The 14,395-nt window shown below is 37.0% G+C and overlaps 1 protein-coding gene across 2 annotated transcripts in view; it reads left to right on the top strand.

Moving 5' to 3' along the window:
* The window catches only part of STT3B (STT3 oligosaccharyltransferase complex catalytic subunit B), a 104,319-nt gene that overhangs the window by 54,609 nt on the left and 35,315 nt on the right, over positions 1 to 14,395 (top strand). For both annotated transcript variants that reach the window (XM_005545559.5, XM_045385225.3), the window contains 2 exons: positions 7,836 to 7,901; positions 12,000 to 12,099. In XM_005545559.5, coding sequence (XP_005545616.1) covers positions 7,836 to 7,901; positions 12,000 to 12,099 — 166 coding nt within the window. The remainder of the gene's footprint in view (positions 1 to 7,835; positions 7,902 to 11,999; positions 12,100 to 14,395) is intronic.

Here is a 14,395-nt window from a genome sequence, read left to right as displayed (position 1 = left end):
CTGTTACAGCATCATTTGTTAAAAAGATTATTCTTTATGTATTGCCTTTTGTCAAAGGTCATTTTACATTTATGGGGCTGTATTTCTGTGCTGTGTTCTGTTCTGCTGATCTGTTTGTTCTTTTCCCGCGCTGTCTTGATTACTATAGTTGTGTAATAAGTCTTGAAATCAGGTGTAGTATCAGGCTTGTTTCAGTATCATGTTGGCTAGTCTCAGTCTTTTGCCTTTCCATATAAACATTCAAATTGATTTGCTGATGTCCACAAAGTCACTTGCTGAGATTTTGATTGTGATCACATTGAATTTACAGATCAAGATGAGAAGGTTTGTTATCTTAACAACATTGTCCTCCAGTGTTATCTATAATCGTTTATTGATTCCAGTAATTTTCTTTCTGATTCTTTGGAGTCTTTTACATAGACAGTCATGTCATGCATGAAAAAAAGTCAGCTTCATTTCTTCCTTCTCAGTTTGTGTACTTCTTATTTTCTTTTCTTGTCTTACTGCATTTGCTAAGACTTCCGTTACAATGTGAATAGAAATGGTGAGAGAGGACAACTTTATCTTGTCCTGATCTCAGGGGGAAAACATAATTACTAATTTATTTCCGGACTCTGTTCTGTTCCATTGATCTACATGTCTATACCTACCTCATAAACATAGATCTAGAAGTCTGTACTGACCCGATTACTGTAACTTCATTGTACATTTTAAAATTGGGAAGTATTGTATTTTTATGTATTGATCATATATTCTGTGACCTTGCTAAACTTGCATGTTAAAATTTACTTTTTAGATTCCTTAGGATTTGCTACACACAAGATCATGTTATCTTTAGAGACAGAGGGTCTTTGCTACTTTTTTCCTGAACTGTATACCTCTCATTTTTTTCCTTGCCTGGTTGTATTGACTGGAACCTTTAACGTCATGTTGGACAGGGTAGTTTTTCCTGCCCTATTTCCTGAAATAATTCTCATAGGATTGGTATTACTTCTTCCTTAATTGTTTGGCAGTATTTACCATTGAAGCCATGTGGACCAGGGAAGATTTTTAATATGAATTCAACTTTTTAATGGCATAGTTTTATTCTGATTTTCTATTTTTTCATGAGTAATTTGGTAATACGTATCTTTTTAGAAGTCTTATTATTTTATCTGAGTGACCTAATTTGTAGGCAGAAATTGTTCATAATATTTCTTTATAAGTCTTTGGATTTCTGTACAATCTGTAGTGATGTCACCTTCCTTATCCCTGGTACTGATAATTTGTATCTTCTCTCCCTTCTTCATTAGTCTAGATAAAGCTTATCCAACTTTTGGTTTCACTGATTTTTTTTTTCCTTTACATTTTCAGTTTCATTGATTTCTTGGTCTTTGTTATTTCCTTCTAATTTGCATTTGGTTTACTCTTTTCTAGCTTTTTGAAGTTGAAGCTTAAGTTATTTTCTCCATTTCTACTTTTCTAGTATAACTATTTAAAATTATACTGGATTTACTTCTTTAACTGTATTCTATTTTAATACGTGGTGTTTTCATTGTTATGTGGTTGAATATTCTTCGAATTCAGTTTCTTTGACTCATGGGTTTTTTCTAAGCATGGTGTTTAATTTCCAAATATTTGGGATTTTCTTAGCATACTTTTTTTTGTTGATTTCTAATTCTGTTGAAGACCATACTTTGCATAATTTGTCTTTTTAAGTGTATTGAGACTTGTTTTATGATCTAGCACAGAAGTCTGTGAAGTATGGCCCATATGTAGGTTACCTGCTTTAGTAAATAAAATTTTACTGGAACACAGCCCTGGCCATTCATAAACATACTGCCTTTGGCTTCTTTTACACCAGAATGACAGAATTGCATAGTTGTGACAGATCTGGCTCGTAAGTGTAAATATTTACCATCTTGACTGTTTAAAACAAGATTGCTGTATCCTGGTCAAGCATGTTCTACATCCTGGACAGTAATCCACATGTGCTTGAAAAGAACATGTATTCTGCTGTTTGGAGGTTGCATTTCGTAATTTAATGGTCAGGTCAAGTTGGTTGATATTGTCCAAATCTTCAATATGCTCATTGTTTTTCTTTCAAGTTCTATCTTCAACAATATGGTTGGAGATTTCAATAACTGCCTCTCAGAAACTGTTTCTTCTTTTAGTTCTGTTAGTTCCTGCTTTATGTATTTTAAGGATTTGTTTTAGGTCCCTGTACACTTAAAATTTTTACATTTTCCTGGTATATTGACCCTTTTATTATAGCGAAGTAGTTCTCTTTGTCTCTAGGAATGTTGTCTTAAAATCTGCTTTGTTTGATTGATTTGGTATGATTCTTGTTTCTATGGCTTATCTTTTTCTGTCCTTTAAAATCAAAGTATTTGTATCTCTGGATTTTAAAAGTTTCGTTGACTGCATATGGTTAGATCTTGCTTTTTTATCCAGACTGACCATCTCTGCCTTTTTATTGGAGGTTTTAGTCAATTTACATTTAATGCAGGTTTTAAATATTATTTGATTTGCTCCTGCCATTTGTTGTCTTCTTTCGTGTTGAAATGCATTTTTAAGTATACCATTTTAATTCCCCTAATTGTTTAGCTGTTATTGCTATTTATGTATAGCACTTGATGCAGAGAATGAATTATACATCTTAATATGACAGTCTACTTCTACTTAACATAATTCTGGCAAAATATAGCACCTTTGCTCCAACACAGCTTTATTTTTTTTCTCCTCTCCTCTGTGCTGTTACTGTCATCTGTATTATATCTACGTATGTTATCTACCTAACAACACAGATTATATTCATATAATTTATACTTATTAAGAAAACAATCAAGAGAGTCTTCTATATACTCCATATTTACCATTTCCAGTATTCTTTATTCTGTCCCGTGATCTGAGTTTTCATTTGTTACAATTTCCTTTTAGCCTGAAGGATTTTCTTTAATATTTTTTCTAGAGCAAATCTGCTGTAATGGAATTTTTCAATTTTGCCTTCATTTGTCCCCCAATTTTTTTGAACTAGGGTAAAATTGACATAAAATGTATGTTTTAATCATTAAGTATATACTTTATTGGCATTAAGTACATTAATTATACAACTGTCACCGCCATCCATCTCCAGAGCTCTTTATTTTGCAAAAATGAAACTCTATACACATTAAACAATATCTCCCCTTTCTACCTTCCCCTCAGCGCCTGGCACCACCATTCAAATTTCCCTCTCTATGATTTTGACTAAATACTTCACATAGGTGGGATCATATAGTATTTGTCTTTTTGTGACTGGCTTGTTTCACTTAGCATAATGTCTTCAAGGTTTATCCATGTTGCAGCATGTCAGGATTTTCTTCCTTTTTAAGGTGGAATAATATTCCATTGTATGTATATACCATATTTTGCTTACTGATTCATCTGCAGATGAACACTTTTATGGTTTAGCTACTTTGAAAGTGGTTATACAAATCTCTTTCCAAGACCTTGCTTTTAATTATTTTGAGTATATACCTTGTAGTGGAATTGTTGGATCAAATGTCAATTCTATTTTTAAATTTTGACGTAATGCCAAACTGTTTTCCAGAACAGCAGTAGCAGTTTACATTCCCACCAACACTGCACAAAGGTTTAATTTTTCCCTGTTCTTGCCAACACATGTTATTTTCTGGTTCTTTTGATAGTAGCCATCCTAATGGGTATGAGGTGGCATCTTAGAGTTTTATTTGTAGTTCCCTAATGAGTAGTAATGTTGAGCATATTTTCATATGCTTATTGCCCATTTGTAAAAGCCTACACCTTCTCCAGAGTATTCACAGTGACTTTAATTTCCCGTCATATATTTCTTCATATATGTGATTGATTTTGAATGTCATAGTCTTCAGTATTTGGTTTCCAAAGTGGGGAAAAGCAGAAAAATGAAGGGGAAAGAAGTGCCAGCCCTTTAAATTCCCTGTCAGTCACTTCAGCCAGAGGAGGAGGAGCTTGCAACAATGGGGCCAAAGTGCAAGGGTGATCACTTCTTTGTCTGCTCTTCTATGACAAAAAGCAGCAATCAGTGATCAGAGTGCAGAACCTCAATACTTGGAGGACAAGTTTCCTCACATCAGATTGATTCTGCCTGAGCAATTATTGTCTAGGTGGGGAGCTGATTTCTGTTGCTGCTTGTTTCACTATCTTCCCAGAATCCTCACCCGCCTTCCTTTTTGAAGGATAGTTGTATAAGAATGTATTAGGTTGGTGCAAAAGTAATTGTGGTTTTTCCCATTACTTTTAATGATACTTTTCTCTTTCATTTAACACTTGATAATTTTCTCTTTCATTTAAAACTGTGAGTATGTCATACCACTGCCTTCTGTCAAATATTTTTTTTTTTCTGATGCAAAGTCAATTGTATCGTTACTTCCCTGTGGGGTTTATTTTCTTCGTTCTCTTTTCAACTTTCCTCTGTCTTTATCTGCCAGTACTTTGCCTACAGTTTGTCTAGGTGTCGTTCTCTGTATTTATTATATTTGGTGGCTTCTTGGGTTTCATGGATCTGTAGATTAGTGCTTACGTTAGAATTTGGGAAGTCATAATTGTTTCTTTAAATGTTTTTATCTGTCTGTCTTTGTAGCCTCTCCTTTCTTGAACTTCTCTGTTCTTTGGGTTGGATACTTTCTGTTGACCTATCTTCATGCTCACTAATTCTTCTGCCATCTCAAATTTGCTGTTAAGCCTACTTAATGAATTTTTTATTCCATTTATTACGCTTTTCAGCTCTAAAATTTCTAGGTCATTCTTATTTCTCACATGTATAGGAGAATATATATTCTATATGGAAATTTCTGTTATTATATTTTTCTTTAATTTTCTTAATATAGTATTCTTTAATTCCTTGAACATACAACAGCTGTTTTAGAGTCTTTATCCTCTAACTCCAACATCTGGGCCCACTCACAATTAGCTCTTATCAACCATGTCCCCTTCCCCAACCTATACGTGTCCAAATTTGGGTCACACTTTCTTATTTCTTTGCATGTCTTGTAGTTTTGGGTTGAAGCTTACCTGTGTTATTTTTTAAAATAGCTTATCTGAACATGCAATTTTCTTATTTCAAAGCTTCTACTACTGGACTCCTTAATATGTGTAAATGAAGACCAAATGGTGAGCATGACTTATTGTCTGGGAAAAAACTCAATCCGTATTTTTTCTCTGCTTTCACACCAAAACAATAATCATCAGTACAGAAGACTCATGTGACCTCAAAATATTTGGCGATTTCTCCCCATTGCCAAGCAGTTAATTCTGCTGCAGACACCAGCTGGTGTCCTCTAAATAATTTCTGACACTGTCTACCTGGAGATAGCATGAGATCCCACAGGTTGGGGGCCTGTCCCCAAGACACCGTCCCAGCTTATGCCCCCAGACACCAGTTGTAAGTCCAGGCCTCTAGAACTTCTGATAGCCCAGCTGAAATTAGGGATTCCCATCACCCCCTCAAGGTTTTTTTTTGGACAGAGTCTCGCTCTGTCCCCAGGCTGGAACGCAGTGGCACGATCTCGGGTCGCTTCTACCTCTACCTCCCGGGTTCAAGTGGTTCTCCTGCCTCAGCCTCCTGAGTAGCTGGGACCCCGCCACGCCACCATGCTCTGCTGATTTTTGAATTTTTGGTAGAGACAGGGTTTCATCATGTTGGCCAGGATGGTCTCGACCTCTTGACCTCGTGATCTTCGCGCCTCGGCCTCCCAAAGTGCTGGATTTACAGGCATAAGCCACCGGGCCCAGACCCCCTTCACAGGTTTGATTGATGTGCTGGATCGGCCAACAGAACTCAAGGAAACACTTAGCTCAATTTATTGGCTTATTATGAAAGATATCCTAAATTATACAGATAAACAGCCCGATGAAGAGATACGTAGGACAAGATCTGGAAGAGTCCCAAGAGCAGGAGCTTCTGTTCTTATGGAGTTGGGGTGCACCATCATCCTGGTACATGGATGAGTTCTTGATCACCTTCCTGTCAGCCTCCTTGTATTCAGCTGTCTAGAAGTTCACCATACCCTGTCCTTGGGCCTTTTATGGAGACTTTATTGGTTGTCCATGATTGAAGCATGGACACCCTTGTCAAAATGTGACTAGACAAAAAGAGTGTGACCTAAACTTAGCAAAGCCTATCTGTTCAGATTCTTCTTGGCCTCTCTGTGCAGCATTCCTTCCTCCAGGTATGGGACAGAACCCTCTCTGAAATAGAGGGTCTTATGACCCAAAATCAAATTAGAGCCTTGCCAAGTGGAGAAGTGAAAAGTGAGTAGGAGAAGTTTAGAGAGACATTCTGTAACAAGGGGAATTACAAGCCACGAACTGTGGACGAAAGTCCATATATCCTAATACCACACTTACAAAGTCCTAACTTTTCTCCTAAAGTCTTCTCAGTTCCTTCTGAGTGGCTCAGCTGTTTTCTGTTTTCGCAGGTGTTGCTATTTTCCCCTTTTCGTTATTGATCCCTCTCTCCTTGTTTATAATTCTTCAGTGCCTGCTTTGACATTTTGACCATTCTTGTACATAGATTTTGTTACTCTCATTTCTGTTTTCATAGCGCTTAGTTTCTGATACCTACCTCTATTATAGCACTTGATATATAGTACCTTTCATCAATCCTAAAATGTATACTTTCTCCACAGATTTTGACATCTCTGAAATTAGGATGTATGTTATGAGTGATGGCCATAGATTCTATGAAATATGCTATATTGATTACTTGCTTTTCAATTTGCTTCCTCCTCTAGATTGTGAGCTTTTTGTGGGCTTAAAAATTTTAAATTCCACACCTCTACTTCTTCCATCTGTGCCTGCTACTGAATCCACTGTGGGTGGTTGATTGGATGCCTTGCATCTTTCCTGCTTCATTGCCCTCAGAGTTCTGCCCAAAACCACCACGTCAGTAAAGCTTCTGGTGATTTTATCCCAGCCAGAACTGCTTTCCTGACTTTGGCATTCAGGCTCTATAAGGACCTTTTGGTACTCAGTGTTTATACTCACCATAGGGCCTCTTTTATATTATGCTTCGACTCAAGTTCTTGCCTTTGTATCTTATCTCCCTAGTACAGGACTGAGTTATAGTTTGTGTCCAACATAGCCCAGCAAAGTTTTCTGTGTATTAGTAAATACTGAAAAATACGTTGCATTTACTTTTCTCTTTCAGCCAATTGGATTGAGTCTGAGGAAGTTTCAGGGTATGAACTGTATTTAGTGGCTGTAAAATATGCCTTGGTTTTATTGTAATAGATTATAGCAGTCTGGGTTCGGTTAGGAGAGAGAGAGAAGTATTAATTATGATAAAAGAGTAACTAAAATAGAAGGAAACTCTCTATGGTATCCTGAGGCTGAGGGAGGGTACCCAAGAAAGGGCAAACTTGGAAGGTTTTCACACCTCATTGCATAGGGTGTGGTTCAGCCCATTGAACTGGTTTGGCACTGCTGAACAAGCAAAAGACCACTCTGGAATGTAGACACTTAAGGAGAAGGGGTGGGAGGTGGCCATGGTGACCTGTGGCATGGTATGTGGATATCAGTGAGGGCAAGAGACTTTGCAGAAAATGAAAAAAATGTAATTTGTTTTTTAAAAGATGATTCTTTTAAATAACATAACATGCATAACAGAGAATGAGAGCTATTCTTAAAATGTCTCAGTGTGCTGCTCAGTATTATAAACGCATATATTAAGTACGTCTGCATATCTGAATAACCACAGTACTTTTAAAAATAACCTTGACTTTTTGTAGCATGTGGTTACCAAACATTTAACTTTTAAAAATTCCACAAGAGCATTTGTAAACATTTTTATCATATCAGTTGCTTTTATTTTTTAGGTAAAATCCGTAAAAACTGGGTCAGTTTTTTGGACAATGTGCTGCTGCTTATCCTATTTCTATATGGTAAGATTTCATATTTGAGACTACATGAAGTCTAATAGGTCTTTGGAGGTTAAAACAGTTCTCTTTTCCCCTGAAGTCTATAGGATTTTTATTTTGTTTAATGTAATCTTTCATTACTACCATCTGTTTTCCTTCTCCTACTCACAGGTCCTGTATACACATGCTTTGATGGAGAGGGCTAATATTTAACCCTCAAATAAAATATTTGCAGCAAGTGAAGCAAAATGTTTTCAAATGTACCACTTCAAAATACTTAAACGTTTTATTAAGAATTTTTTTTTAGGCCGGGCGCGGTGGCTCAAGCCTGTAATCCCAGCACTTTGGGAGGCCAAGACGGGCGGATCACGAGGTCAGGAGATCGAGACCATCCTGGTTAACATGGTGAAACTCCGTCTCTACTAAAAAAAAAAACAACTAGCCGTGCGAGGTGGCAGGCGCCTGTAGTCCCAGCTACTCGGGAGGCTGAGGCAGGAGAATGGCGTGAACCCGGGAGGCGGAGCTTGCAGTGAGCCCAGATCGCGCCACTGCACTCCAGCGTGGGCGACAGAGCGAGACTCCGTCTCAAAAAAAAAAAAAAAGAATTTTTTAAAAATTTTAAAGATTATATTCATTATTTATTTATTTGAGACGGAGTTTTGCCCTGTTGCCCGGGCTGGAGTGCAGTGACACAATCTCTGCTCACTGCAGCCTCTGCCTCCTGGTTCAAGCAATTCTCCTGCCTCAGCCTTCTGAGTAGCTGGGATTACAGGCGCCCGACACCATGCCTGGCTAATTTTTGTATTTTTAGTAGAGACGGGGTTTCACCATGTTGGCCAGGCTGGTCTTGAACACCTGACCTCATGATCTGCCGGCCCCGGCCTCCCAAAGTTCTGGGATTACAGGCATGAGACACCACGCCTGGCCTAACATTTATTTTTTCAGAGAGAGTGTCTGTCTCTGTTATCCAATCTGGAGTGCAGTGGTACAGTCATAGCTCACTATAACCTTGAATTCCTGAACTTAAGTGATTCTCCCACCTCAGCCTCCCCAGCAGCCAGGACTACAAGCATGTGCCACCACGCCTGGCTAATTTTTAAAAATATTTTGTAGAGACAGATCCTCACTCTGTTGCCCAGACTGGTCTTAAGCTCCTGGCCTCAAGCAATCCTCCTACGTTAGCCTCCCAAAGCACTGGAATTATAGGCGAGAGCCGCTGTGCCTGTTTTAACTTTTTAATGACTTAAATTTAAATATTATTTTCTATTCTTCCTAGCTTTATTCATTTTATTATTATTTTTTTTTATTTATTTATTTTTGAGGCAGAGTCTGGCTCTGTCGCTTGGGCTGGGAGTTCAGTGGTGCAATCTCGGCTCACTCTAACCTCTGCCTCCTGGGTTCAAGCTATTTCAAGCTATTCTCATGCCTCAGTCTCCCAAGTAGCTGAGATTACAGATGTGTGCCACTATGCCCGACTAATTTTTGTATTTTTAGTAGAGACAGGATTTTACCATGTTGATCAGGCTGGTCTCAAACTCCTGACTTCAAGTGATCTGCGTGTCTCGGCCTCCCAAAGTGCTGGGATTACAGGTGTGAGCCACGGCACCCAGCCCCTAGCTTTATTTTTCAAATAGCTCTGACAAGTAAAATATTTTCCAAGTTAGATTGCATACTCAAAAACAACAGGAAATTTTGCCTGTCATATATCGAGCATGGAACCATGTTTAGATGAAATAAGCTTTTAGTTAGCACTCAATTTTAAATATGATATTAAAAATTAGTTTTTCCATATTGGAGTTGACTAGGTAACTCCTTAATGTTAAAATAATCTGAGTTTTTAACAGTCATTATCTAAACAGTTTAGTGAAGTGAACTTAGAGCAGAGAAATAAGAGTAATTGGAAGTCTTGTTGAAAAGGATAACCTAAGTAAAGAGTTAACTAAAAGGAGAGACGGAATGAGAAAAGGTTGTAGAAAGAATGTTCTTCTGGCCCATTTGCTTTCATTTCACTCCTTAAAGTAAATGAAGGAAAACTCTTAAAATGAATTTATGTGGGTCCGAAAAGAAATAAATCACTGTAGTTAAAGATCATGCATAAGATCAGCAAGTACTTTTCAGAAAATCAGATTTACTTTCAGATTGGTTTCAGCTTTTCTTTGTTCTCAAGTGAAGAGAGTAGGTAAGGTAGCATATTGATATTATACTTAGTTTTCAACCTTGATGTAGTAGATACCTAGAGTCATTACTGAAATAATGGTCATATCCTCTAGGTTAACCTGTAAATTTACCTCCTTTTTTTTTTTTTTGAGATGGAATTTGGCTCTTGTTGCCCAGGCTGGAGTGCAGTGGCACAATCTCGGCTCACCGCAATCTCTGCCTCCTGGGTTCAAGCGATTCTCCTGCCTCAGCCTCCCGAGTAGCTGGGATTATAGGCGTGTGCCACCAGGCTCAACTCATCTTTCTATTTTTAGTAGAGAGGGGTTTCTGCATGTGGTCAGACTGGTCTCGAACTCCTGACCTCAGGTGATCCGCCTGCCTCAGCCTCCCAAAGTGCTGGGATTACAGGCGTGAGCCAATGTGCCCGGCTACCTACTTTTTTTTTTTTTTTTTTGAGACGGAGTCTCGCTCTGTCACCCAGGCTGGAGGGCAGTGGTGTGATCTCAGCTCACTGCAAGCTCCGCCTCCCGGGTTCACGCCGTTCTCCTGCCTCAACCTCCCGAGTAGCTGGGACTATGGGCGCCCACCACCACGCCTGGCTAATTTTTTGTATTTTTAGTAGAGACGGTGTTTCACCATGGTCTTGATCTCCTGACCTCGTGATCCGCCCACCTCGGCCTCCCAAAGTGCTCGGATTACAGTTGTGAGCCACCGCGCCTGGCCCACCTACGTATTTTTTTAAACAGGTTTCTTAAGGTTGGGGTTCAATATTACCTCTTTATTATTCTTTCTCTTCTTTTCTACACCATAGCCTGTATAGTAGTCTTGTTCTGAAAATTAATGATAATTTGAGCTAATCTTTTTTTTCTTTTTAAACAAATGCCATAGAATATGTGCACCCAAGTTATCCGTGGCTCCTTTTAAGTGGTTAGAGCCTGGGGCACATTCTGGGTAGTTGTACTTAGCAATATCAAACTTGTTCTTTCAAATTTAGGCTTAAATTTTGAAAGTAATCAGAAGTCTTTCTGTTAGGACTGGCGCTCCATTAGAGTAACATTGTTTTTTGTGAAAAATAGCTTGTGACCAAGGCAGAAAACTGATGTATGTGTGGAAAACTGATGGCAGTTCTCCACAAGGGGTTCTGAAATATTTTAGGTAAGAGCAGCATTAGTGGAATAGATGTGCTAGCATATAGTCTGCTAACGTGACTGTTGATACAAATGAAACTTTCAAGCTCTGATTATTAGAGGACATCTGAGAGCTTTGATATTAACAAGAGCTTATTACCTATTATTTAGTGTACCAAAAAATTAATTTTATTGGTTGAGAATGGAGATTCTCTTTAGAATATTCATTAATGTAGACCAAAAACATCCTCAGTTATTCTGGCTAAATGTGTATATTGTATAAGCCAAACAATAAAATGGGATCTTGCTTTGTATAAATCCGTTTTTAAGAAAAAAATTTATGCCCAGCTAGCACTTTTTTGAGAAATCTCAAAGCATATTCATGTCATCTGAATTATTTTTAGTTGTCAATGAGTCCTTTCATTGCTTTTACTCTCAGTGACCTTTCTTACAACAAATTTGTAATAAAAAGTGGGTGAAGTAAAAACTTTTTTATTTTCAAAATTTATGATCTATATCCTAAAACTCCTTCTCTATGACAGCTTGTTTACTGACAATTCACAAATTATAATACTCTCAGCTTTTCTATTAAATCTAATTTAATTTGAACATTTCTCCAGTGCATTTGGAAAAGCATATTGGATTTGTGGGATCGTTTTATTTTAATGATAAATAAAAATGAGGAATACGTTCTTCATAGGTTAGTAAGTTCTTATTTAAGCATTTCTCAAAATTGCTAAAATCTTCATGTTTATATTTGCTCATTGTATGTTTAGATTCCTAAATATTTTTAAAAAGTAAAAATAATAAATTTAACTTAGCACTTCTTTTCCTATAGGTCTCTGCTTGGGGTGGTTATGTATTTATCATCAATCTTATTCCACTGCATGTATTTGTGTTGTTACTGATGCAGAGATACAGCAAAAGAGTCTACATAGGTAAGTAATTTGATTTTTGACATCTGTCAGCTAAGAGATGCTTTGTATACATTCTTTTTATTGAAGAGATATTTCTATTTGGTCAATATTATGCATGAAAAGGTAAAAATAATTTTGTGTTCATTTTGCTGTTTATATTGATAAGAAGGTCAGACATTTTTATGTAAGTGCTTTGTCATCAACTTTTCCTTGGTAAGTTGTTTTTTGGATTTTTTGTTTGTTTGTTTTGTTTTGTAGAAATTAGTCTGGGTTTGATATTTGTCAGCACTTTTTCCTCCCCTTAATTTTGGGGAACGGGAATTTTTATCTTGAAAATCATTCACATTTTTTGTATTGAATTCAACTCACTAAGAGATTGACATCCTCAAAGTAAGCAGTTTAATAAGCTTTCAAAAGCTCTTTTTTGGATAATGTACTAATAGATTGAGTCTCTGTTGTCTCTAGAAAAATGTTCATTTTTCTCTACAGGTTTTAAAACAGTATTTTCACTGTGATGCTTAGCGGTAGATGATGTTTTCGCCTTAGATCTCATTTTCCATGATAGGGTTAGAACTTTTATGGGTTGAAGGAATTAGAGAGCAATTGTGAACTGAAACCAGTGTCTTAGTAAAATAATACAATTCTGTTATAATCATGTTGGAAAACAATAACACAAAGATAAATCTTAAGTTCATTTTCAAAAGCATAGTAGCTTGGTTCAAAAGTTAACCATAGATTCGTCATATGACCAAGCAGTTCCACTCCTAGGTATTTACCCAAGAGAACCAAAAACATATATTCATACAAAAGCTTCTATGTGAATGTTCATAGCAGAGTTTATTGTGCATAATGGCCAAAAATGAAGACAACCCAAATGTCTGTCAACTGTATGAAACCATAAAATATGGTATTTTCATACAGTGGTGTATTATTAAGCCATGGAAAGGAATAAAATACTGATACATGCTACAACATGAACCTTGAAAACTTTATGCCATTATGTAAAAAAGCCAGACATAAAAGGCCACATAGTGTATGGTTCTGTTAGTGTGAAATGTCCAGAGTAGGCAAATCTGTAGAAACAGAAAGTAGAGTTTGTGGGAAATGTCCAGAATGGGCAGATCCATAGAAACAAAGTAGATTAGTGGTTGCCTGGGAATTTAGGAGGGGGAGAATAGTGGAGAGGAGAGGAGAGGCGTGGCTATTAATGGATATGGGATTTCTTTCGAGGATGAGGAAATATTTTAGAATTAGATAGTAGTGATGGTCACACAACCTTGTGAATATACCAAAAACCATTACTGGATAGGTTATTAAAAGATAAATTTTATAGTATATTAATTGTATCTCAACAACAACAAAAAAAGCATAGTATATTACATTTATAGCCATTTCAGCATACTTTTTTCATTGGATACTGTGAGGGTAGGTACTATTATTCTCATTTTACAGATGTGGAAATAAGAGGAGACATAATAATTTGCTAAATATCATATAGCTAACTAATAATGGGGCTGAAGCTTGAACTCAGATTTTGGCTTTAAAGCCTATAATGAGCCAGCCATAGTAGCTCACACCTCTTATCCCAGCTACTCAGGAGGCTGAGGCTGGAGTTCCACTTGAGTCCAGGAGTTCAAGGCTGCGTTGTGCTATGATCTTGCCACTGTACTCCAGCCTGGGTGACAGAGGAGACCTGTCTGTGATTGCGTGAATGACTGAATGAATGGCCCATGATGCTAAAATCCACCAAATCTGTGTGCCTCTCATATAAACAAATAACCTTACTGTTGAAATAAATAAACCTATGTATTTCTGTACCCCAAAAACACTATAAACAGTAGTTGGGATCCAGAAAGGAGAATAATAAATAATAGATTAAGCTTTTTTTAAAGTTAAAAGGTTACAGTGAAGGAACTAAGAGGGTGTTTTGTTGTTGCTTTAATTTTAAAAATCTGGAATCTTGGGAATTGAATGGTCAGAGGAATACAAGAGAGAGAAGACAGAGAAATACACTTTATGAAATGCCATGATTCAGGAAGAAGAGTCAAAGGAGATGTCAGAAGTAGTCCAATAAGTATATTGTTAAAATGGTCAGATGGAAGTGTATTCTACATAAAAGTTTAAAATTCAGGCAGTGTCCAACTCCCCTTTAACCTTAGCACCAATATTTCAAAGGATTAGCATTTGAGAAAGGCCTTTGTATTTGGTAACTGGGTTTTTTTTTTTTTTTTTTTTTTTGGTCATTCTGGAAAAATATGAAATTCATACTACTTTGGTTGACTCTTGAGAGTATTTTGAGAAGAAAGATAAATAAAAT

This window comes from Macaca fascicularis, chromosome 2 (genome assembly GCF_037993035.2).
Source record: "Macaca fascicularis isolate 582-1 chromosome 2, T2T-MFA8v1.1".
In the NCBI taxonomy this organism is placed as follows: domain Eukaryota; kingdom Metazoa; phylum Chordata; class Mammalia; order Primates; family Cercopithecidae; genus Macaca; species Macaca fascicularis.
Note: the sequence above shows the minus strand (reverse complement) of the source record. Positions and strands in the feature narration are given on the sequence as shown.